Genomic DNA, 25,155 nt, shown 5'->3' with positions numbered 1-25,155 from the left:
TGTTTTTCATATACCATGCAAATTTCTTTTCACATTTGCTGCTTTTAAAAAAAATTCTTATCAGTACGTTCAGTTTTCTTGTTAGCTCTCCCATTTGTCTAGATCTGTGAATTTATCTTTGTGTAGGTGTCATCTTTTTAGTTTTTTTTAAAAACTCACCTGGCATTCAATGCTTTCAGTTTTTCCAAAGTACATTTTGTATCTTCAGCTGCTCTGTAATGAGGAAACAATTGTGCTTTCTGCTGGCTTTCTAGCACAGCCACCTGGACAAAGATTTAAAGCAATGAAGATTTTAGTTTCCTAGAAGAAAATCCAATCTTCATAAAACTAACACCTCAATCCTCAAAATGACAGATGTGACCATATTGTTTTCTTAAATCATCACCCATAGTTCTTTGATAATCTTGTCTGAATGAAACTGTGTCCTACTCTCTAAATTTGTAAAGAAGCCACGGAACCATGTTTGAACTGCGTCCTCCAATAACTTAACGGAGGAACCCAACATGGTACAGTGCTGAGGAAAAGTGATACAGGACCCAGTTCAGTTGCTGATCTTTTGTAAGACAGATGTTTCCAATTTCTAATTTACTGTTGAATCAAGAGATATGGAGCGACATAGTGTGCAGCCAGCAGAGCTACTGCCTCACAGCTACAGGTACGCGGGTGGATTTTGCACATTGTCCCAGTGGCTGCATCCTCTAGATGCCCCAGTTTCCTCCCACATCTCAAAATTGTGTGTGCTGTATGGTTAATTCGCCACTCTCAATTGTCCACGTAGATCAGTTCTAGAATATCAAGCAGTGCAAGTGTGTGGAGGGAGTTTATGGGAATGTGGGGAGAATTAGACGAGTAAGGGTAGGATTAGTGTAAAATGGGTGTTTTATGATCAGCACAGATTCAGTAGGTTGAAGGACCCATTTCAGTGCTCTTTTTATGACCAAGATGTTACCCTCACTTCGAAAGCACTTCCAACTTCTCTTTCAAGACTTGATACTGTGGATGAAAGCCTCAGTGAATCTTAGATTTAAATCCATAAGGTCCCAGAACTAGTAACTATTCAACTGAAGTACTTGTCTGCTTTCACTCAAGTTGCCTCCCTTCCTGTGTCAATGAGCTGCTGTCATTCACAGGCCAGATTGCATATTAAGAATCATCTTTTGCAATTTCCACCTGCTCTTGAACAGGATCTCACCACCATCTCTTCCTCTCACCTTTCAGCATACGAAGGGACTGTGCCTTCGTGACTGCCTGACCCACTTTACAATTCCCACCAACAACTCGTCGTCTTACAGCACTTCCCATGCAACCACAGGAGCTGTAATACTTATTCTTTTACCTCTTCCTCTCTCAGCAAAGGATCCAAATTACCTTTCCAGGTGAAGCAGCAATTCACTTGCACTTCTTCCAATCTAGTGTACTGCATTCAACATTCACAATATAGTCTCCTCCACATTGGAGAAACCAAATGCAGATTGGATGACTGCTTTGCAGAGCATCTTCATTCAGTCTGCAAGGATGACCTTGAGTTTCCTGTTGCTTGCCACTTTAATTCTCCATCTCACTCCCACTTTGACCTGCCTAATGGCCCCCTGCACTGTTATAACAAACACAAGCTTCTCTTCTACTTTAAGTCATCCATCTGTGATAACTGCTGTTTTTTCTCTCCACTGGAACAGACTGCCCTGCTGGGCATATCCCACAGCCTTCCTTTTTCACCATGCTACAATTCTTTGATTGTATTATCACCCTCTAACTGCTCCTATTAACCAGAGGATATCTATAACTTATCCCCATTACAACCATATCCTCATCCTATTGCAGATATTCCCTTTATCCTACAGACCTCTTACCCTGCTCTTCTTTGCTATTTAAACTAAATTGTTTTTTCTCTCTTTCCTAGTTCTGATGAAGGGTCTTTAACCTGAAATGTTAACTTTCTATCTCATTCCATAGATGCTGCCTGGTCATCTGAGTATTTGCAGCATTTTCCATTTTTATTTCAAATTTCCAGCATCTGCAGTCTTTTTTGATTTTCATACACATGAATAGCTACACCTGAGTGCAATGCCAGTATGCTCCCAAGGTTATGGTAATGCTTTTAAGTACTAGCTTCAGAAAAGAAAATTAAAAAATCATGAAAATGGAAAAAAAAATTCAAATCTTTACCTCTGCTTCACTGGCTCTCTTACTGGTTTCGTGGTACATATCAACATTCTTCTGAATGGCTTCTTCTACTTTTTTCCTTTCTTTTGATAACTGATCACTAAGGTTTGAGCAAAAAGTCTTTTAGGTTGCATAACAAAATTTACCGTCATTTTTGATTAATCTATTTCTTTAAAGAAATGCTGCAAAATAAAAAGATTGAGAAATTTGACTCAATTCCAAAAGATCTTACCTTATTTCCTCAAATTCCTTGAAGCATTTTTCATAAAGCTGTTCTTTTTCCTGTATATTTTGAGTGTACCTTCAATAACAAAAAGTCACTGCAGCTTAGAAATTGGATCCATTAGTAACCATTTCTCATGCACAAATCATGCAATAAAATGGCAGGCACGGTAGTGTAGCAGTTAGAGTAGCGCTATTACAGTGCCAGCAACCAGAGTTCAATTCCAGCCGCTGCCTGTAAGGAGTTTGTACGTTTTCCCTGTATCTGCGTGGGTCTCCTCCGGGTGCTCTGGTTTCCTCCCACATGCCAAAGACGTACGGGTTAGGAAGTTGTGAGCATGCTATGTTGGCGCTGGAAGCATAGTGACACTTGCGGGCTGCCCCCAGAACACTCTATGCAAAAGATGCATTTCACTGTGTTTTGATGTACATGTGACTAATAAAGAAATTTTATAAAAGTGACTTAACCCAGGTTAGAAATGTCTAACGGTTGTTTTCAGGTGAAGTCATGCTTATCGGGATATTGATCTGGGCACTTCCACATATAATTCACCCTAGCACGTGTAATGTTTCTCCAGCATCAATTGCACACAGAAGGATGTCGTTATCATCACCCACTGTACTCTTTATCCCTTAGCAACATAAATTGCACCTTTTGGATACAATCTGCAACCTTAATAAGTAATCACAAATAAACTGGGAGCATATTACAGTGATAATTATAGAGTCTCCATTCTGACACTGATCTGCAATTTTTCATCTTGAGTTTTCAATATTTCAATAATTTGAAGCCTTGTTACAGGTTGCTCTCTAATTGCTGCCTTTTTATATTATTCATATCAGTACCACATATCACAATCTCCACCTCATTGATTATCACAAACTTTGCAGTGGTAAAAGGCCACTTGGAACAGGACTTGATTAGGGCAGACAGCGTGTGGGTGTCCAGACACACGGAAGATCACCACATCTCCCTCATCTCCATGGCAATGTCTTATGCAACAGGTCTGTGGCTGCCATGGCAAGAGTTCCTTTTAGGTTGGTCACCTTTCCCAGCATGGCAAGGACTGGGCTTTGGGAGATCTCATGCAGATCCCATTGGAACTGCACAGATCCCGTTTTAGCACGATTCTGTGTACAAATCCAAATACTATGTTATTAATATATCTTTAATCAGACTTCAAGACTTTTTGCAGGGTAACTGTCTGGGCAGTGGCATTATATACAGCACAAATTTACACACTAGTAAAGGGTGAAATTCAATTGTCTATTCTCACAACATGCATGCATACATGAGCTAAGTTGCCATATCAGAAGTAGGGCCAGGCTAGGTTTTCCTACTCAATAGCTGCTGAATCGCAAAATGAGCCATTTCTGGGTGCTCCCAATAAGAGACTGAGCCAGGTTAGTGGAGTTTGTGCATGGATCCCAGAAAACAAAGCTCTCATTTTAAAAGCCAAAAAGGACCTAGATAGGTTGCATACAATGAGCAATAAAAATAGGAAAAACAAAATTAGAATTTCAAGGGGCCTTAAAAAAAACATATTAACCATCCATTCACAGTATCCATTAAAGATGTGTGGATTCATTGCAGCCAATATATTTGTTCCTCAATATACAGATCACTTAACTTCAACAATATTAATTCTGCCCAATGCTAAATTGTCCCTTTAAAATAAAACCTAAACTTTGTTAACTAGGTTCAGTATTTAACTATGCAATACATCTGTAAGTAAAACAGTAAAAACATTATTAATTCATCTGACATATTGAACATAACTTGCATATTCTGCTATAGATCTTCCAGATATGTCTCAATAGACAGTGATGTAATAAACATAAAATATTATTGTAATTCCTCTTGATGTTACAAGCATGTTTAGCAACAAAAGAATAACTTGACCCAACAGATCTATCCCTGACAACTTAAATGCATCTCAATATTGTTTCTTTTCATCGGAAGGCGACCCAATTGTCTCTTGAAGCCACAAATACAATAATCATTCTTTAGACATATTTTTCAAATTGTTACCATTTCTACCCAACTTCAAATTCCTCATTTTTAAACACAGTGCTGATGTTTGACTATCTCACTGCGCTAATTATGTAACTTCACTTGAAAACTTCAATTTCTGAAATTGTTAAATTCTGAAGCCACACATGGAAAAGTGTGGCATGTTGATGAAATTCACTGCACGTGATGAGGACCCTTCTTTTCACAAGGCAACACGAAATTACAAAGTTTCAATCTAATGGGCCACATCAAATATTCACTGTGATTCTATGACAGCTTGACACAGCAGCATGTGCCACTCATTGTTTACCAACGGGCCTGTCGGACTCTTGGTGAACGAACTGCACTATCACAATGAGAGAGTGTGTTCATGCTGGTTGAGAACATTTGTGTAATGCTTGATGTTCTCAGGTGATTGACAGGAAAACCCCTATAGGCATTTCTCAGCTGTGATCTTTCTTGGTCTCAGTCACCCCAATCCTGAAGGACACTGTTGTGAAATGTTGCCAAGGTAAGAGAACAAAGCTCAACCCAATGTGTCTTCCCCAATTTCCCTTGTTCTCACCAGTGCTTCCCACATCCGCTCAAACCCAGCCACTTCCTCCCATCTCAGGTGCACCTCAAAATGTTTTCCCAATTTCTACTACCTCGTTGCAGTGGGAGACTGGTGATTGTCACAAAACTCTGCTGATCTATCCACTTTTTGACCAGAAACGAAGGCAAACACTGCTCCATTGGTCAGACGATCTGGCCCATTATTAAAATCCTTAACCCTCATTCATACAGATAAATCAGATGGCTTTATAGTACTTCAGGTCAGGAAAATGTATTCTACCCACATAAACCCTGATCCTAATTTTACTTACATTTGGTTCAGCTCAGCAAGAGATTTAACTTCTGATTTGAGTTTTTTTAAGATTTCATTATTTTCTCGCTTTTCATGTTGACTCTTCTTAATTTCACTCTCCAAGAATTGGCGTACTGAGTCAAGCTCAGATTTTAGTAGCTGCACAGAGAGAATTTATAATTTATTGAAGTTCCAACGTGCTTCGAATACCAAGTACTTTGTCGATACTGATAGGCACCATTCCAGCAAGAATGACAGATGAAGGAGCAGTTTATTTTATATGCATTTTCATAGCCACCTTCATGCTACTGCATGCATGGGTAGATTTTAGAGTTTGAGTGATAAAATGGGTAATAAAAAATTGACACTAAATTAGAAAATACTGGAAATACTCAGTAGATTGGGCAATATCTATAGGGAAAGAAACAGAATTAACTTGGACTTGGGAAAAGCTCCAGGTTTGAAGATGCAAAGAAAGGAACAAGGGAAAAATAGAATTGAAAGGAAGGTCTGTCAAAGGACAGAAGGCAGCAGTGATTAAATGATAAAATTAGTGAATACAGAAAGGCAAAATAGGATGGTAACAGGACAATTAAAGAAACAAAAGATCTTGTCTGGCGATATGTGGAAGAGTTCTGTTGACTGCAAGCATAATCTAGCCTAAACTGCCAATTACTTAATTTAATTTTCTGCCCCACTATAACCTCACCGTCCTCTGTTTCTGATAATGTGCCAGTGAATCTCAGCACAGATTAAAAGAACAACACTTCATATTCCCATCAGGCATACAACTATCTGGACTCAACATTATCTTCAGTATTTTCACCTGTCAGAAAGCACTTTTATCTCAGACTGCCAGCATTTCCCATTAGTAATTTAAAATAACATTTTGCCTTCTGTCATTTACTACTCCTTCAGGCCAGCCTTTATTTTCCTTACATATCCCACTGCCACTTAATTTTGCTTTGCATTATCACTCTTTTTACCTTTAATCTCTTATGCCATCCAAACTGTCACAGACAAGGAGTGCAAAGAGGGAGAATTGAAGGAAATTTGTAATTAGGTAGAAATATGGCTAAGGAAAGAGGGCTAAACAAATCCCCCAGGTCTGATTATCTAACATCCCAGAGTCCTAAAGGAACTGGCCCTGGATTCACATTCATCCTTCCAAAACACTTTACACTCTGGAGCAGTTCCTACAGATTGGAGGGTGGCAAATGTAACTAGAATATTTAAAAAAGAGAGGGAGAGAGGGGAAAAAAAAGTGAGAGAAAAAAAAACAGAACTAGCAAGCCCAACATTATTAGAAAAGATGCTAGAATCTTTTATCAAAGATGCAGCACAGAACACTTGGATAGCATTAATATAACTGAAAAAAGTTAGCATGGGTTCAAGAAAGAGGAAATCATGTGTAACAAATCTACTAGAGTTTTTATTTTGAGGATGTAACTAGTAGAATAGATAAGGGAAAACCAGCGGATGTGGTGGAAAATGAAAGTAAATAGGATTGGAGGTAATATATTGGCCTGGACCAAACATTATTTGACAGATCGGAAATGGAAAGTAAGGATAAACAGATTTTTTCCAGGTGGCTAGCAGTGACAATTGGAGGTTTCACAGTGATGAGTGCCTGGCCCCAGTTATTCACACTATATCTCAATGATGTGGAGAGAACTAAAAGATTTATTAGACTGATTACTGGGATGGCAGAACTGACTTACAAGAAGAGATTGAAATAACTAGGTCTATATTCACAGGAATTTAAGAGGATTAGAGGGGATCTCTTAGAAACCAATAAAATAATAACAGAACTAGACATATTTGATGCAGGGAAGATATTCTCCATGGCTGGGGAATCCAGAACCAAGAGTCACTGCTTCAGGATTTGGAGGTATGCCATCTGGAACTGAAATCAGGAGAAATTTCTTCACCCTGAGGTGGCTAACCTGTGGAATTCTCTACCACAGAAGTCAATGGAGGACAATTCATTTAAATATATTCAAGCAGGAGATACAGTAAAACTCTTAATCTAGGATACTCAGGATTTTAGAGGCGCCAGACTGGCAATTTTCCAGACTATTGCAAGTTCATACAATACAATTCATACATAAACACTCCTAATTCACATTTTTGCTTTACACTGTTGTGTACAGTTACACCACAGTATAATAATACACAAGTATAACAATACAGTATAATAACTTTTTCAGTGAACCAAGGGCGAGTTTCAAGGGAGCGCAGGAAACAGGGGTTCCCAGAGTGCCCGAGGGAGCATGGAAAACGGGACCCAGTTTGCCTAAGGGAACATGGGAATCAGTACTGGCCAAGCCAGGTGCCAAACCATCAGGGTTTCTGAACAATTGGATAGTGGATTACCAGAGTTTTACAAGAGATATAATACCTAATGCTAAAGGGTTTAAGTGGTATTGGGGGGGAGGGGGAGGTGGTGGGGATAGAGTACTGGGCTGGATGTTTAACCATGATAATATTGAATGGTGGAGCAGGCCTGAAGGACCAAATGGCTTACTCCTATGTTTAGTGTATCCTCCTTATGCTTTGCTTCCTTCTCCATTGCATCTTAAGATCTATTTATGTATCATGAAAAGCCTTAACCCAAAGTATTAAATGTTTCTCTACCTACAGATGTTGCCTGTCCTGCTGGATATTTCCAGCATTTTTTGTTTTTATTTCAAATTTCCGGCTGCTGCAGTTTTCTTCTGTTGTATTAAAAGCAAAGCAACATTTCACTTTCCCAGTTTATTGTCTACACTGACTTCAATGGCGATTCACTACCTACTTACACAGACTTCAATGGCAATTCACTACCCATTTACACCATCCTATATAATCATAATCTACCTGACAAGGATGATCCCAAACTTGGGTGAAACAATGTTCGAGGGGGAGATTATTCCCCAGCAGAGCATGCAGCAGTATTTCAGATCCCAATTTTGAAGTGCTATACTCCTACATTTTTTTGGAATGAATAAACAACAGGAATGGAAGAAGTAAATTTAGCTAGACCACAAGACTGAGGTACTGTATTGTCACTGCAGACAGGAAGTTATAAACACAGAAGAATGTGTACCTTGTTTTTTTGTATGAATTCAGACATCTTTTCTTCAAGAGCAGTAATTTCATTCTTGCTGCGATTTGCAAGCTGATCATATTTTTCTTCTGCTTCTTGTAGCTTTAGCTGGAGAACATTATGCTCTTTCTCAATCCTCAAAATATCACCCTATTGATGACACCAAGACACAAATTATTAGATTTAACTTTAATTTACAAGATCTTAAGAGTGCTGTATCTTTGTTATCCATCAGTAGTGCCTCATTTGGTTTGGCACTGTGATGGTCATGTTGTATTAGCTCAGTTGTGGCACTTCAGTGTTAAGAGATGGTGGATTCAAACTTTCACTTCTGAAACCTGAGCACATAATCCAGGCTTACGTGAAGAACTAAGCAAGTACAACAATACTGGAAGTGCCATTCTTTAGATAGGATATCAAATAAAGATGGATGTAAAAATCCAAATTTGGAAATCAGGGGATTTCTGTTTCTGTCCCTCATATTCAACATCAAAACAAAAGATAGCCTTGTTTGGACATTTATTACATTAGCATTCGAGAGATCCAAACGGGACACCTTGATCAAAAAGTAATTCTCTGCTTGCAAGATTTGCTTTAAAGGGAAAGGCACAATGTAAATGCAAACGTTTACTTTCCTCATTTACCTGTTGATTTTCAAATGGCTGAAAAGGATCAGTATTGATTTTGGTGTTACATAAAGATTCCCGATGAACCTGCAAGTAATCAAGATGTAAATATATTTTTAGTAACAGGCACAGACTTGGAAAAAAATCTCTTTGGAAAAACTTCCTATCTAAACACTGCTGGCTATAACTGGCCCAATTCCTTCCCAAGGCTCAAAAATGCTGGAACCCCTTACCTCTCATGATTTACAGGATTGTAAAAGACAAGCATAGCATCATTACAACTCCATTTTCTAACTTAATGCATCACTGTTCCTATTCTATTAAATCTCGCTGGCTTGACTTGTCACCTTGTTTTGATAATAATTAGAAGCAGAAGCCCTGGGCATGAGATGAGCTGCTCTCGATTTATTACTAGTTTGTTTGGGAAGGTATTCTATTCAAGATTTCCAATCTTTGCTTGTCTTTAGTATTTGGAGCCAATCTTCTCCCCACAATATTGGAAGTATTGAAATGTTTTTTGGAGCAACGTGTCCAAAACTGATGAATGTTCCCTGAATAAACCTGATCAGCTCAATAGGTATGTATTCTGCCTACCTTCCTGAAGATACTTTTAATTGTTTTATCAAATTTCAAAATATTGTGACTTATCATCACTCCCATATTGAATTTCTCTTCCACTAAATTCAGTTTTATTCATCATATATGCAATGAGTCAATAAAGAAAATCTCACTTTAGTCTACACTGATAAGGACACATTAGTTCTATTTCCACCAACTTTACAGGCAGCAAATGTTAGATCCCAAATACTCACCAAGTAGGAAAATAACTTTCCTCACATTGTCCTTCTATCTTTAACCCAAAATGATAAACCAGTATCTCGATTCTAGAACCATCTGCTGTTTACTATTTACCCATCAAGGTTAGAGGTCTGTCTTCAAGCATTTCTTGAAATGACTCCCATTGTTATTAAATACCATATAATTAATAAACTTTAAACAATTCCTACTACCTCTGAACCTCAAGTACAGATCTGCAATGTTTTATTCCTAACTACTCCCTTAATGAAGACTGCTTCAGGTCACTGAATGTAGATAATTGTTATTTTGGGTCATATTCCTGTTTCCACAAACCATGTTCCATGTTCCTTTTCAACTAGTTTATAAACAATTTATCAGTTACAAAACACAAAAAATCTACAGGTATTCCTCCTTACCTGTACTGCAATGGTCCTTAGTAATGGACCTTGTTTATTTTCACACTTTTTATTATTATAACTGTATTCCACACTTGTCTTGTTTGATGCTCCATTAGAACTTGCTGTCTTAGAACTGCCGTGAGACATCACCTCAAGAGCGCTTACTGATGTCGTATTAGTACTACCAGATGGAAGCTTCATACTTTCCATTTCATTTATTACAGAATCATTCCCTTCATCGGGATTGAAAGAATGAAACTGATAATTATAATTAGTAATAGGTAGGTTTGATTGGTGTATGGAAAAAGCTGGGATTACTTGTGATACATCAGTGTGCACAGTACTGGATGATGGATCACCACAGAATGTTGGATCAAAAACTGTTGAACGTTCAGAAACACTTAAGTAATGATTGGTCATTGGATCTCTAGTCTTCACATTATGATCCAATATGATGGTTGATTTATGAACCTTTTGACTTGCATCAGAGTAAGGATTAATATGCACATATCCATCATCTGTTGAAATATTATCTCCCAGTTCATTATCATATAAATACTGATTTTGTGGTTCACTTAATGAATTTATATTTGATGTCAATATGGATGAATAAGATACTGGTTTAAATTCTTTAGCAGCAGGATTCAGATGAGCCACTGGTCGTAAGCTTTCAATAGAAGTTTCAACTAAGTTTGTTTTTGACGCTTCCAAGCTTCTGGTTGCCACTTTATCGTTTACAGTCGAACTCTCCAATTGTACTGCATGCTTCATGAGTCCAATCAAGTTATTAATCATCACAAATCGCAATGACTCCATAAGAAATGATTTCAAACCACCTTTATTTTGCACCAGCTCTTGAGCCTCCGGTGGGAAGTTTTCAAACTCGCCTACCAACAATGGGGCATTAACTTCCAGAGGACCATGTTCGTTCAGAATTTGGGCAAAATAACTAGGAAAAATGAGAATGGAGTGGTGAAAAAGACATTGTAAAATATGCCTGAAGCACTAATTTGGTCTATTATCTAATACACATTATTACTGCAACAGTGCCATAAAGTGAAAATGCTGGATCTGAACAAAAACATCAACGGCCGAAATATAGGTTATTTCAGGTGGGACTCTGTCAGAGCCCATTTCTAATCTCAGAGTCCTTGTTTATTTCAATAAGGATGCATCAAATTTCTTTTCTCTTTTAGTATCAACTGATTTAAGCCATACTTCCAGATTTTACCTTTTTTTATTTTGATTTCCAGCATTTTCTTTTCTCTCCCCATTACTACAATGTAAATATACTTCATCTCATAGTCTACATTCCCCAATGGTGATCAACAAGATTTCATCTACATTAAGACCGAGTGAACAAATTTTTTTAGAAAAGGGGATAAAGCAAAGTGGATCAAAGGCAAGTGAATGAATTTGAGGTGTAGATAACCCAAGATATAATAGAATGGCAGCACAGAATTTAGATTTGAATGGCCTGCTCCTGTTTGTTTTTTCTCCCAGACTAAGAAAATCTCCAGTTTACAGAGCTCGAATACCTGATACAATTCTCACTTGAGCTAAAAAGGAAGATTGTTTTACTTTTAATGCCATACTCCTTTCTGGCAATTCAGAAATTCCCTCCCCCATCTAGGAGGTGGTTAAATAAAATGATGCTTACTCATATAAACTTTCACGTGTAGGGTCTGGATTATTGTCAAGAAGTCGCTGGTAATGACTGCCATCTGAAATATTAGCGCTCATATCTTCAAACTCGCGTTGCTGACCTAGATAATCTGGATGTGCATAGAGATCCGTGGAGTTCATATGCACCCTATTGGAAAGAATCACCAGTACATATTAATATAACAGCTGCAGTATCATTAAGATAGGAGTAGAGTGAAATAGTCACACATCGGTTCATGCTCTGCATCGGTTCTACAAAGTCCAATGGTGAAATCTCAAATTATATCCACTAGAAATATAGAATTTGATTCCCCCCCACCCCCCCCCCCCAATTAACCCTGACAGCCACCTGGAATAAAAGGCATAAAAATTTGTCCTTAATCACAATGTGCAATATACAAGAATGGCTATTGAAATCAGCTTCTGAGATTCAGTACAATTTACTTCAATAGAAACAAATTTCAGAAGAGTACGGAGAATGACCACATAATGAGGATGAATTTTATTCTAGTACTTTGAGCTTAAAGAAATTTCATAAAGATATGCCAGTATAAACATTTAGCTCAAGTATTAAGAAACCAGCTGCAATGCATTGCAATTCACAGAAACTTCAAAAACAAAACTTTCAAAAAACCTCATTTTCCTTCTGCATTTACTTTTTGTCTATTTTTTGTCCGGAGAATTCGAACCATAGAGCTGTCCAGCAGAGAATTGCTGGATGAGTTGCAATAGGCCCTTATCTCTTTACTCCTTTCATATCCAAGTACCTGTCCAAATACCTTTTAAACATTGCAATTGTACCCGCCGTTACCACCTCCTCTGGCAGCTTGTTCCAGATAACCACCAGCCTGTGTGTGAAAAAACTTACCCTTCAGATTTCCTTTAAATTTCTCCCCTCTCACTTTAAACCAATGCTCTCCAGTTCTAGACTCCCTTACTCTGGGGGAAAAAGACTCTGATCACCTACCCCAGCCATGTCCCTCATAATCTTATAAACCTCTGTAAGGTCACCCCTCAGCCTCCTAGCTCCGGTGAGAACAGCCCACCCTATCACTCCAGGCAACAATCCAGTGAATCGCTTTCTAATGCTAACATATCCTTCCTGTAGTGCGGTGACCAGAACTGTACATAATACTCCAAGTGTGGCCTAACAAAAACTTTCTACAGCTGCAACTTTACGTCCCAACTCCTGTACTCAGTTTCTTGGCCTATGAAGGTCAGCATGCCAAATGCCTTCTTCACTACCCTACCCACCTGTGTCGCCATTTTCATAGAACTATGAACTTGCAGCCCAAGGACTTTCTGTGCATCGACACTCCTAAGGTCCCTGCCATTTTCAGTATACGTCCAGCCAGTATCTGATGCCCCAAAAAATTAGGCAAAGAGAATTAGTTTCCATAACTAATTTCTACCTAGTGACTATTACAGGAATTTTTTTTTAATTTACATTAGCTATTACCAACAGTAGCATGCTTTTATTGACAGGCCAATTTAAGGTAATTTACAGTTTCTAAAATCAAATGAGTTAAGAAAAATTAAATTTTATTTTGAGTGTTTTCATTGTTTAAAACATTTTAATGGTATATTTAATTTTGAATAGTTTGTATTTTTTTTAATGCTTGTAGACTTCAGAAATATTCCAAGTTAAAAGCCATCTGACAGCCAGCAAGCTTGGGTGAATGGTTGAGCCAGTTATGAAGGCAATTCTAAAGGCAGGACTTGCTCTCTACAGTGGGAAGACCCTATGTAGCTGCTCAGGATGACTTGGGAATCAAATTACCACTCCAGGTAAGAACATGTAGTTGACCACGGTGGTTCCCAACTCACTAAAGCAGGGCAGAGAGAACTCCATAACTGAGACTGCCTTGAGGGCAATATTTTATGCACCACGGATCAAGGAACACCATCATCTGTAGTCATTGCCAAACTTCTGGTGACAATTATGCTCTTTAAATCAGCATATGCTCTTTCCTGAAGATGCTATTTAAATGAATCAAAAGGAAATTTGGGAATACTTACAGGTTGCTATCATCCGAGTTTATTTCGTCATCATCCTCTTCACGGGTTCTACTTCCAAACATCTCAGACAGAAGGATCACAGACTGTGAATTAAAAAGAGTCCAGTGCTTCCATAAATACATAGAAATACAAGATCAAAAACCACATCAATGCATAAGTCATAACAATTACAGCTTTACAAATTTGTTTTTAAACAAGAACACGAGAAATAATAGTAGGTCATTTGACCCTTTAAACCTATTCTGATAATATTCAAGGGCACAGTTGATCTAGCTCAATGCCACTTTCCCACACTATCCCCATACCTCAAGTCTCTTAATATCCAGAAATCTATCAATCTGTTTTGAACTCAGAGCCTCTACAGCCATTTGGGTAAAGAATTCCAAAGATTCACCACTCTCAGTTTAAATCCTAATTGGTGTACCCTTATTGCAAGGCTGTGACTCCTGGCTCTAGACTTGTCAGCTAGGGGAAACATCCAGCCTGTCAAGCATTATAAAAATGTTGTCATTGTCATTGAAATCTCCCATTCTTCTGAATTCTAGAGGAATACATACCTAAAATACTCAGTCTTTCCTCATGCGTCAAAATCAAAACCCATCTAATGAACCTTTGCTTCACTCCCTCTATGGTGAGTATGCCATTTTCAGGTAAAGACTACACAAAAATCCAGGTGCAGATTCACCAAAGTCCCATATAATTGAAGACATCTTTACCCCTCAATGCAAATCCTCTTACAACGAAGACCAACATACCATTGCCTCTTAAGTACTTTCCGCACCTACATACTGGTTTTCAGTGACTAGTCTACAAGAATGGAGACACAATAGACTGCAAATGCTGGAATATGGAGCAAAAAATTGAGCTGTAGGGAAATGGACAATGTTTCAGGTCAAGACCCTTCAACTGGACTGAAAGAATAGTAGGAAGATAACCAGTATAAAAAGGTAGGGAGGGGTGGAGCAAGAGATAGGTGGATCCAGGTAAGGAGGGGTTGATTGGCGGACTATAATGAAAGCTTATCACGACAAATCATAAAATAGTAGGATAAATGCTGAGAAATTTCCCCATTTAGTGGTATAGCTGTTGATATAACTACAACTTGAAGGCATGCATACAAATGAGTGGCAATTCCTTACAATATAAGAAAGTAACATCAGAAGCATACACCAGCCTTCACTCAATTTAAAAAAAATGAACAAATGGAAGACTGAGTGCTGTTCGCCCAAACTGATATAGCCCAATTTGCAGAGAAAATTCTTCAAAAGAGGATCTTAGACATATGCACAAGGTTACCACAACAAACCAGGTGACACCAAGATTATCAAAATGTACTAACTTTGGAATCCTTTGGCTTCTTTTTTCTGTTTCGCATTTTACTTTTAAGGGCAGTATTCTGCAGGGAAACCAGATATAACAGCTGGCATTAGAGTGCACTGAAATTAAGAATGGTCATCTCACAAAACACAAATTTTTCTTATGAAATCTTTTAATGAACTGGGGGTCCAAAAGGTATAACATGTTTTGAATAAGAGTTTAAAATACCAAAAAACACAAATGTTTGTACATTCTGCTTGTTATTCCTTAGCATTAATAGAACTTCTTGTCCTATTTTACTGAAAATTTATGTCTTGGCATAATGAAATCCTGAGATTACTACAAATAAATACATTATGGCCACTGGAATTTTTGTTGCATTACTGCAGTTCTATTATCCTTAATAATTAAATGACCTCAGCTAAAAGCAGAATTGAGATGTCTGCATTTACTTTGTCTATCTGCACATAGTGGAGTGATGCTGCATTTGTCATACAGACTCTGAACTGTAACTGCATTGCAGAAAGGAGTGTTCACCCTTCCTTGCTCGATGTGAAAGAACCTTACTAATATTGCTTATTCTCCAGAATACAAAAGATCAATGAACTCTTTATGTACTAAATAGTTGTAAAGCACTTTGGAGTATCTTGAAGGGAAATGCAACTATTTTTTAATAAATGATCTGTGATTTTTTAATCAATTTTCTCTACCCAATGTAAATATATCTGCTTAGACTTAATGTGAGGAGAGGCTTAAGTAATCAATTTATTTAACTTTTACTGCATCCTTTCCAAAAACTAGCTGTTACCAATAATCTGACCACATTACACACTACACCAGGTGGAACCAGATTTGTATATTTGAAAGCAAGTGGGACTTTGCAGTAATGAAATGGTAATCTGAGAGGTAACTACCTTAAGACCAATTTCAACTTCAGATTTTTCATTTGAAATATCTCAAATGGGATATTTGTTGAGCAACTTACAGATAATTCTTCATTTTCTTGTTTCTTTAGTACAGTACAAGGAGCATCTATACAAAAAAAGGAGCAAAGTTTCAAAATAATTTTTCTGGGGAAAAAAAACCAACAAAATAGTAACATGATCAAAATCAAAAATGAAGAAATAAAGTTAAATTGCTCCTTCAATGTTAAACTTACACCTACACATGTATACGTCCTAGTTCCAATACCTACAAAACCGTATTGTATTCATAAAGTACATTCCTCCTTTCTCGGAGACAAAACTAGTAATAACAAAGTAAATGTTATTCCTATTTATGTTGCATGCAAGCTCTCTGGGACCCTTGTGGTACTTCAGGTAGCATAACCTGAATTTTTATTTTTGAAGAGACACTACAAAAAGGAAATAGTTGTGTGTTGGGTTGCATTTATTAATAGAGCAGAAACAAACATCTCAACAGAAGCAAATGTTTCGTACAGAGAAGACGTGCACTAAATGAAAAAGGATTCTGATTCATAGACAAAAACAGCAACACACCAACAATCAATGGAAATAAACACTGGGAAAGAAAAAGCAAGAGTTCATTTGCTACTGCTCCTCTTGTATTATCACAATCAAAATGACCTCCTGAGACTCAAAACTTGACATATTCACTCAACGCAGAAGGTAAATAAAATCTTCACGAGCCTGGTTAAGACAACAGCATGCAAGATTGAGGCGAGGTTTAAAGGGTTCAGTGCTTTGGTTGTAAACTGGTGGACCACGAAGCTGAGTTCTGATCTCCAGGGAAATATTGCAGAGAGCAGAAGGGCTATCCACTGTTGTAGCAAGGTGTCGAATGAGAGAGAGAAATACTGGATAAATTTAAACTTTTCAGACTGCAAAAGAACACCCAAGTTACAGCCTTAAGTTAAGAGCAAGGAAAAAGTCTGGAATATTATGAATTCCGATATAGTTCTATCTGTAATTATTGTGAACAATATCACAATTCAAAGCCACCTTGCCCTCTTTACTCTTTCCACAAGGTTATCAAATTTCTGATTGAAAATTGAATATATTGAATAATTTGATTGGCTATATAATTAATGGTTCTGGTAACGTTATTAATTAAAGCATTAATACATACCCATTGCATTAAAATATTCATCTAAAGGATTATGCAGAGAAGGGAATTGCTCTCTTTTCTCCTCCAATGTCCAGATAAAGCTGCGGGTTTTTGTGGGTGATTCCTGTTTCAGTTGCTCTATGATTTCTTTACTACTATCAAATAGTGGTAGTTCGATCTCAGATGCTTTGAGCAGGTTTAGTAGAGAGTCCAAGTCCAATTGCTCTAGAAATTTTGAATAACGAAGCAAGAACAATCCTGCTGCTTCACGCCCTGTAAGAGACAAAAAAATTACTGTGGGCTAAAGCTTAAAAGTGATCATTTTCATACTAGTTATCTACCTTTCCTTTCTTCAAATTAGTTATCTCTCTCCTGAAAAGCTTGCTGGAAGAATTTTTTTAAAACACAATTTCTGGGACTGTCAAATGATAATAATGCAATTATAGAATATTAATCACATTGTAATTTTAACAACAGAAAACTAATCTTTTCCTTCCCCCTCTCATTCTCAAAACTAGTTACCATTTTGCAGCAAGCAGCATTATGTTATATCAAAAAATTTTATGATTCAAATCATATCTGATGATTTATTTCAATTGCAGAAAACAAAAAACATACTGGTTTTATCCCAATTCCTTTGGGAGTTTTATTTTGGAAAGAACAAGCTCACTTATCTCAATCTGACCAACAGAGGGAGTTTTACATAACAGCAGAACATCAAATTGATTTTCATGACAGAAGTTACAGAAATTAGCTGTTTAACAAGGTATAGTTAAGGCCACACAGAACCCTTGCTTAAATGACTAAGTGCTTAAGACCTAGAACAAACCTCCTAACGCTACAGTCAGCTCAAGCAAAATGTGCTTCCTGGAGCATCCTAGGATGGAGAGGTAAATGACTTAATTTTTTTGTTTTACAAATGTGTAATGTTTGGTGTTAACAAATATGAGCATTACATTAAAATGAAATGTTAATTACTCTTACAATAATCATGATCAGTATCAAAGGATTGTGCCTTCATAACCATCTTAGAGTCATGCAGCATAGAAGCCATTTGGCCCACCACATCCATGCTGACCACAGGGCACCCATCCTTATTAATCCCACCATCCAGTGCTTGGCAATAGCTTTTTATGCTTTGGCAATTCGAGTGCTCATCTAGATACTTTTTTAATACTGTCACCAACTCTGCTTCTACCACTCTCTCAGGCAGTGAATTCCAGGTATCTGTCACTGAGTGAAAAGGGTTCCCCCTTAGATCCCCTCTAAATCGCTTACCCCTTACCCTAAATCTACGTCCTCTGGTTTTATCTGTCTCTGATGTGGGGAAAAGTTTCCTGCAGACTACCCTATCTATACTCAAGATTTTATAAACCTCAATCATGTCTCCTCTTAACCTCCTCCACTCCAGGGTAAACAGACCTAGCCTCTCCAGTTTCTCCTCGTAAACTGAAATGTTCTGGGCAACATCCTGGTGAATCTCCTCTGTGCCCTCTCCAGTGGTATTATATCCTTGCTCTAGTGTAGTGACCAGAACTGCGCGCAGTACTCCAGCTGAAGTATGACCAAGATTTTATAAAGGTGGAGCATAACACCCCTGCTCTTATATTCAATGCCCCAAGAAATCAAGGCTGGTATCCCATATTCCTTCTGAACCATGTTATCTATCTTGCACTACTATTTTCAAGAACATTTGGACATGTACACCAAGGTCCCTCTGTTCTTCAGTACTCCCTAGAATCCTAACGTTCAAGGTATGTATGTTCTAACCTCATTAGTAATGCATCACCTCACATTTATCAGGATTAAACTATCTGCCATTTCTCAGTACATTTTACCAAATCATAGATATCATCCAATTGCCCAAGACGGCATCAAGGATCTCCTCTTTATTTAATGAGACTTGCACTAGAATTCCATCTTCCCCTTCTCAGAAATCTCCAGCTACAAAGTTGGTTTCTTTTGTGAACACTGATGAAAAGTATTCATTTAATCTGCCTCCATGTACCGATTGCCCCTATTGTCCCTAATGGGTCCTACTTTTTCCCTAGTTATTCTTTTGCCTTTAATATATTCACAAAAAAACCTTTGAATTTACCTTAACCCTGTTCACCAGTGATATTTCATGGCACCTTTTTGCCTACTTAAATTTTCATTTTAAGCATCACCCTACACTTTCTATACTCTTGACAGCCCTCTCCTGTATTTAGTTCTCTATACCTGCCATATATCTCCTCTTCAAAGAGCATTGGAAGCAGAGTCTTTGAATACTTTTAAGGTTGTGGTAGACAGATGCCTCATGAGCAAGGAGGCAAAAAGTTATCATCAGTGGACAGGAATGGCATATTGAGTTTATAATTAGATCTTCCGTGATCTTATTAAGTGCCAGAGCAGGGTTGAGGGGCCACACAGAACCCTACACCTGCTCTTAATTCAGACTCCTTTGTTTCAACATTCATTTCTACACTTCTCCTGTTATTTCCCCATTTCATTAATGCTCAAATTAACTCCCTGTGGAGGTTTCAGTTTCATAGTACACAGCATAACAGGTTGTGTGCACATATACTAAGGTTTGCATGCATAATGACATTACCTGCATCATTTAACCACTTGATCCAATCCAACAGCTTGTTGTCAACTTCTTGGCATTTTGTAAGTGTGTAGAGGAACGCCCTTGTCTTTACTCGGTTATTCTTCTGCACAATGAGATCAAGCAGTTGGCCCATAATTTGACATGGTTTGGAGGCACCTATGGATAGCTTATCACAGTCCTCTTTGCTTAGAACACGGAAGGACTGTAATTCTTGAAGTAGATTTGAAACATTCCACTCTCCAGCTTTTAACTTTTCTTTGTTTTTAATTATCAACTGCAACATTCGATCACCAAAAGGATTCCAAGACTGACCTGTGTATAAAAGGAGGCCAAGGAATAAAATGAAGCAACATGTACTTGATATCTTTTACATCTTGTTAGAATGCACTATACTGGACTACATTACACCAAAAATCAAAGAATTCCTAAACAACAAAATGTACTTTTCAAATGATTTCTCCAAAGTAATATTGTAACTAGCTATAATTAACTTGAATTTAACATATTACTGTTTCTCTGATTGTTGGACTTTTCCATGCCCACTTGTCAGGTTATGAGAAGGTCCGGATCATTAGGTGAAGAAATTATGATGAATCAGGCATTTTCTTTTTTTTATTTACCTGTTTTAGAATTGGTTTCTTCAATTCTACCATTCTTTTCAACATTTTCCCTAATTTCTTTTTCAGCATTGTATCTTGATGCTTCTTTTAATAATTTTCTGGTTTGTTTACGATCTTCTTTAATCTTTAACTTCAAAGCACTACAGATATATAAAAAAGAAATTACATTATGAGTAACAATGACAGAGACATATGCTGCTGCAGAAGAAAAACAAGCAATGGTTATTTTATGTCTGTAGTTACAATGAGAAAAAGACCAGAATATAATAAATCAAGAAAAACAAGCTAAGGGAAAGACATACAGCAAAAAGACTCTATGTGTTTGAGTCCATATCCTTCAAAAGAGAAATAGGTGAACAAATGGAAGAGATTTAACTTTGGAGGTGTTAAAAAGTACTGTTAAATAGATGTCATTTAAATATTTCTTATCTATACATGTATTTCTACATGCTAAAGTTTAAAAAAGGCAACTAATATGAAACCTTGATATAGCACCAGTTTATAAATAAATGGGAGTCAACCAATATTCAAAATCGTGCTATCACATTTAAACTGCACAATTCACAGACCCGAAAGGTTGACCGTTTCTCTTTCCCACAGATGCTGCATAACCTACTGAGTTTTTCCTGCATTTTCTGTTTTTGTTTCAGATTTCCAGCTCTTTTAGTTTTATTGCCCAATGGAAAGCCATTAAATTCAACATCAAGTAAACTCTGGTGTATGTCAACTTGAGAAATGCACTTAGGCATAGATAGAACATAGAACAGTACAGCACAGGAACAGGCCCTTTGGCCCACAACTTAGTAATAAAATGCTCAACTAAACAAATCCCTTCTGCCTACACAATGTCCACATCCTACCATTTCCCTCACATTCATATGTCTATCTAAGAGCTTCTTGAACACCCCTATCGTATTTGCCTCCACCACCTCTCCAGGCAGCACATTCCAGGCACCCACCACTGTGTGTAAAAAAAAAACTTGCCCTGCACATCTCCTTTGAACTTACCCCCATCACTTTAAATGCATGCCCTCTGGTATTAGACATTTCAACCCTGGGGAAAAGATACATGCTGTCTACTCTATCTATGCCTCTCAATCTTATAAACCTCTATCAGATCTCCCCTCAGCCTCCGCCACTCCAGAGAGAACAATTCAAGTTTGTCCAATCTATCCTCATAGCACATGCCCTCTAATCCAGGCAGCAAACCTCCGCACCCTCCCCAAAGCCTCCACATCCTTCCTATAATGGGGCAACCAGAATTGAATGCAAACTAAAATAGGTCGAACTAAAATTTTATAAAGCTGTAGCTTAACTTCCTCTTTACTGCCCTATCAACCTGTGTACCCACTTTCAGGGAGCTATGTACTTGGACCCCTAGATCCATCTGCTCATCAACACTGTTAAGGGTCTTGCCACTAACAGTGTACTGTCTCGTCACATTTGGCTGGGTTGAACTCCATCTGCCATTTCTTCGCCCATATCTGCAACAGATCTATATCCCGCTGTATCCTTTGCCAGTCTTCTACGCTATCCACAATAGCGCCAACCTTCGTATCTTCTGCAAACTTACTAACCCACCCATGTACATTTTCATCCAGGTCATTTATATACATCACAAACAGCAGAGGTCCCAGCACGGATCCCTGAGGAACACCACTAGTCAAAGACCTCCAGCTAGAATAAGGCCCATCAACCACTACCCTGTCTTCTACGGACAAGCCAGTTCAGAATCCAAACGGCCAATTCACTATGGATCCCATGCATCTTAATCTTCTGGATGAGCCTCCCATGAGGGACCTTGTCAAATGCCATGTTGAAGGTCCACCTTCATCAATCACCCTCATCAAAAAACTCAATCAAGTTGGTAAGGCATGACTTGTCCTGCACATAGCCATGCTGACTGTCCCTAATTAGGCTATGGTTTTCCAAATGTTCATAAATCCTATCCCTAAGAATCCTCTCCAGTAACTTCCCTACCACTGACGTGAGACTCACCAGTCTATAGTTATCAGGATTACTCCCGTTTCCCTTTTTGAATAATGGAACATTAGCTACTCACCAATCCTTCGGAACCTTGCCTGTGGCTAGAAAGGACATGAAGGCATTGGTCAAGGCCCCAGCAATCTCATCTCTTGCCTCTTTCAATAACCTGGGGTATATCCCATCAGGCCCTGGGGACTTATCCACCTTAATGCTCTTTAAGAGACCCAAAACTACCTCCTCCTTTATCTCGAAATGGCCTAGCATATTAGCATGCTCCAAACTTATCTCCCTGTCCTTCTCCTTGGTAAATAATGATGCAAAGTATTCATTAAGGACCTAATCCATATCCTCTACTTCCAAGCACGTTACCTCCTTTATTCTTGAGTGGTCCTACCCTCTCCCTAGTCATCCTTTTGCTCTTGATATATGTATAGAATGCCTTAGGATTCTCATTAATCCTACTTGCCAAGGACTTTTCATGGCCCCTCCTGGCTTTTCTAATTGCCTTCGAGTTCCTTGATAATCCTCAAGTGCTCTGTTTGATCCTAGCTTCCTAAGCTTTACAACCTTTTCCTTTTTCTTCTTGACTAAATTCACCACATCTTTCGACATCCAAGGTTCTCTTACCTTGCCATCCCCATCCGCCCTTCTTACAGGAACATACCTGTCCCTGAACTCTGTGCACTTGGTCTTTAAACACCTTCAGATGTGGATTTCCCAAAAACAGCTGTTCCCAATTAATTCTCCCTAGTTCCTGCCTAATGCTCTCGTAATTTGCCCTGCTCCAATTCAATACTCTCCCGCAAGGTCCATACTTATCTGTAGCTATCTTAAAACTTAGAGTTGTGGTCACTGTTCCTTAATTGTTCTCCCACTGAAAGGTTGGTCACCTGGCCAGTCTCATTACCCAACACCAGGTCCAGTGTAGCCTCTCCTCTTGTTGGGCTATCTACATATTGATTTAAGAAACCCTCCTGGACGAATCTCACAACTTCTTTCCCGTCTAAAGCTCTCACTTTAAGGAGGTCCCAGTTTATATTAGGGAAGTTGAAGTCCCCCACGAGAACGACCTTATTAATTTTACACCTTTCCTTAATCTGCCTCCATATCTGTTCCTCGATGTCCCGGTGGCTATTGGGGGGGGGGGGGGGGGGGGTCTGTAGTATAATCCCATCAGAATGATTGCACCTTTCTTAATTTCTTTTTTAATTTTGAGTCCTACCCATATAGACTCAGTGGATCAGCCCTCCATTATGTCCAACTGTGATATTGTCCCTGATTAGTAGTACAACTTCACCTCCCCCACTCCACCTTCGGCCCCCCCCCCCACTTTTACCTCCCTATTTTTTCTAAAACATTGAAACCCTGGAATATTAAGAATCCATTCCTGTCCCTCTCTCAACCAAGTCTCTGTTGTGACCACAACATCATAGCTCCATGTACTGATCCATGCTCTTAAGTTCATCACCCTTACCCATAATACTCCTAAGCATTCAAATATACACACTTTAAACTGTCCATCCTATTGTGTATATTACTTTGCTTCTGCCCGTTTTTACTGGCCCTGACATCCACCTTCCTCTCAATCCCTTCACTTTCTGACCCGATGCTCTGGTTCCCATCTCCCTGCCAAACTAGCTTAAACCCTCCTGAGTTGCACTAGTGAACCTCCCGGCCAGGATATTGGTTCCCCTTCAGTTGAGGTGCAACCCATCCTTCTTGTATGGTCACCCCTGCCCCAGAAGAGGTTTCAATGATCTAAGAACCTGAAACCCTGCCCCCTGCACCAATTCCTCAGCCACTTATTCATCTGTTCTATCAGCCTATTCCTGCCCTGACTAGCATGTGACACTGGGAGTAATCCAGAGATTACTACCATGGAGGTTCTGCTCTTCCACCTCTTTCCTAACTCCCTATGCTCACTGCACAGGACCTCTTCCCCCTTTCTACTGATGTCATCGGCACCAACATGCACCATGATCTCTGGTTGCTCACCCTCCCCCTTGAGAATATTCTGCAGCCGCTCTGAGACATCTTCGACCCTAGCACCTGAGAGGTAACATACCATCCTGGTGTCTCTTTCGCAGCCAAAGAATCTCCTGTCTGTCCTCCTAACTATCGAGTCTCCTATCACTATGGCTCTGCCTAACTTTACCCTTCCCTGCTGAGCCACAGAGCTGGCCACAGTGCCACTGACCTGGCTGCTGCTGCTGCTGCTGTACCCTCATAGGTCTTCCCCCCCAGCAGTATCCAAAGGGGTATACTTGTTGCTGAGGGGTATGGCCACAGGGGAACCCTACACTGACTGCTTACTCCCCTTACTTCTCCTGGTGGTCACCCATCTATCTGAGGCCTGTACCCTGGGTGTGACCACCTCGGTAAAAGTCTGATCTATGAGGTTTTCAGCTTCCTGGATGGTCCTGAGTACATCCAACTCCAGCTCCATTTCCTTGACCTGGTCAGTCAGGACCTGCAGCTGGGTGCACTTCCTGCAGATGTAGTCATCAGGGAGACTGTGAGGTTCCCTGACATCCTACATCTGACAGGAGGAGCATCCCATTGCCCTAACTGCCATCCTACCTACACTGAATCAAGGACTAAGGATTTACGTTCAACAAAATAAAGGCCTTATATATAATAAAAAACAGAGCTGCTCGCATTCCCGTCACCTAGGTCACTTACTCAGCCTCTTCTCGCTGAAGCCTTTCGAGCCAAAGACTCAGTCCCCCACT

The 25,155-nt window shown here is 38.9% G+C and overlaps 1 protein-coding gene across 1 annotated transcript in view; it reads right to left on the bottom strand.

The window, feature by feature from the left end:
* ttc3 (tetratricopeptide repeat domain 3) overlaps positions 1-25,155 on the bottom strand; it is an 87,739-nt gene that overhangs the window by 13,342 nt on the left and 49,242 nt on the right. Inside the window, exons 23-36 of the mRNA XM_052014742.1 lie at positions 20,438-20,577; positions 19,818-20,129; positions 17,246-17,497; positions 16,143-16,189; positions 15,180-15,236; positions 13,841-13,923; positions 11,817-11,969; positions 10,175-11,105; positions 8,979-9,047; positions 8,335-8,484; positions 5,266-5,405; positions 2,396-2,464; positions 2,167-2,263; positions 160-263 (exon numbers count right to left, since the gene is read on the bottom strand). Of these exons, the coding sequence (XP_051870702.1) occupies positions 160-263; positions 2,167-2,263; positions 2,396-2,464; positions 5,266-5,405; positions 8,335-8,484; positions 8,979-9,047; positions 10,175-11,105; positions 11,817-11,969; positions 13,841-13,923; positions 15,180-15,236; positions 16,143-16,189; positions 17,246-17,497; positions 19,818-20,129; positions 20,438-20,577 (2,604 nt within the window). The remainder of the gene's footprint in view (positions 1-159; positions 264-2,166; positions 2,264-2,395; positions 2,465-5,265; positions 5,406-8,334; positions 8,485-8,978; positions 9,048-10,174; positions 11,106-11,816; positions 11,970-13,840; positions 13,924-15,179; positions 15,237-16,142; positions 16,190-17,245; positions 17,498-19,817; positions 20,130-20,437; positions 20,578-25,155) is intronic.

The sequence above is a fragment of the Pristis pectinata genome, chromosome 4 (assembly GCF_009764475.1).
Source record: "Pristis pectinata isolate sPriPec2 chromosome 4, sPriPec2.1.pri, whole genome shotgun sequence".
Classification (NCBI taxonomy): Eukaryota; Metazoa; Chordata; class Chondrichthyes; order Rhinopristiformes; family Pristidae; genus Pristis; species Pristis pectinata.
The sequence above is the reverse complement of the archived record's forward strand: the minus strand, read 5'-3'. Positions and strand labels throughout refer to the sequence as shown.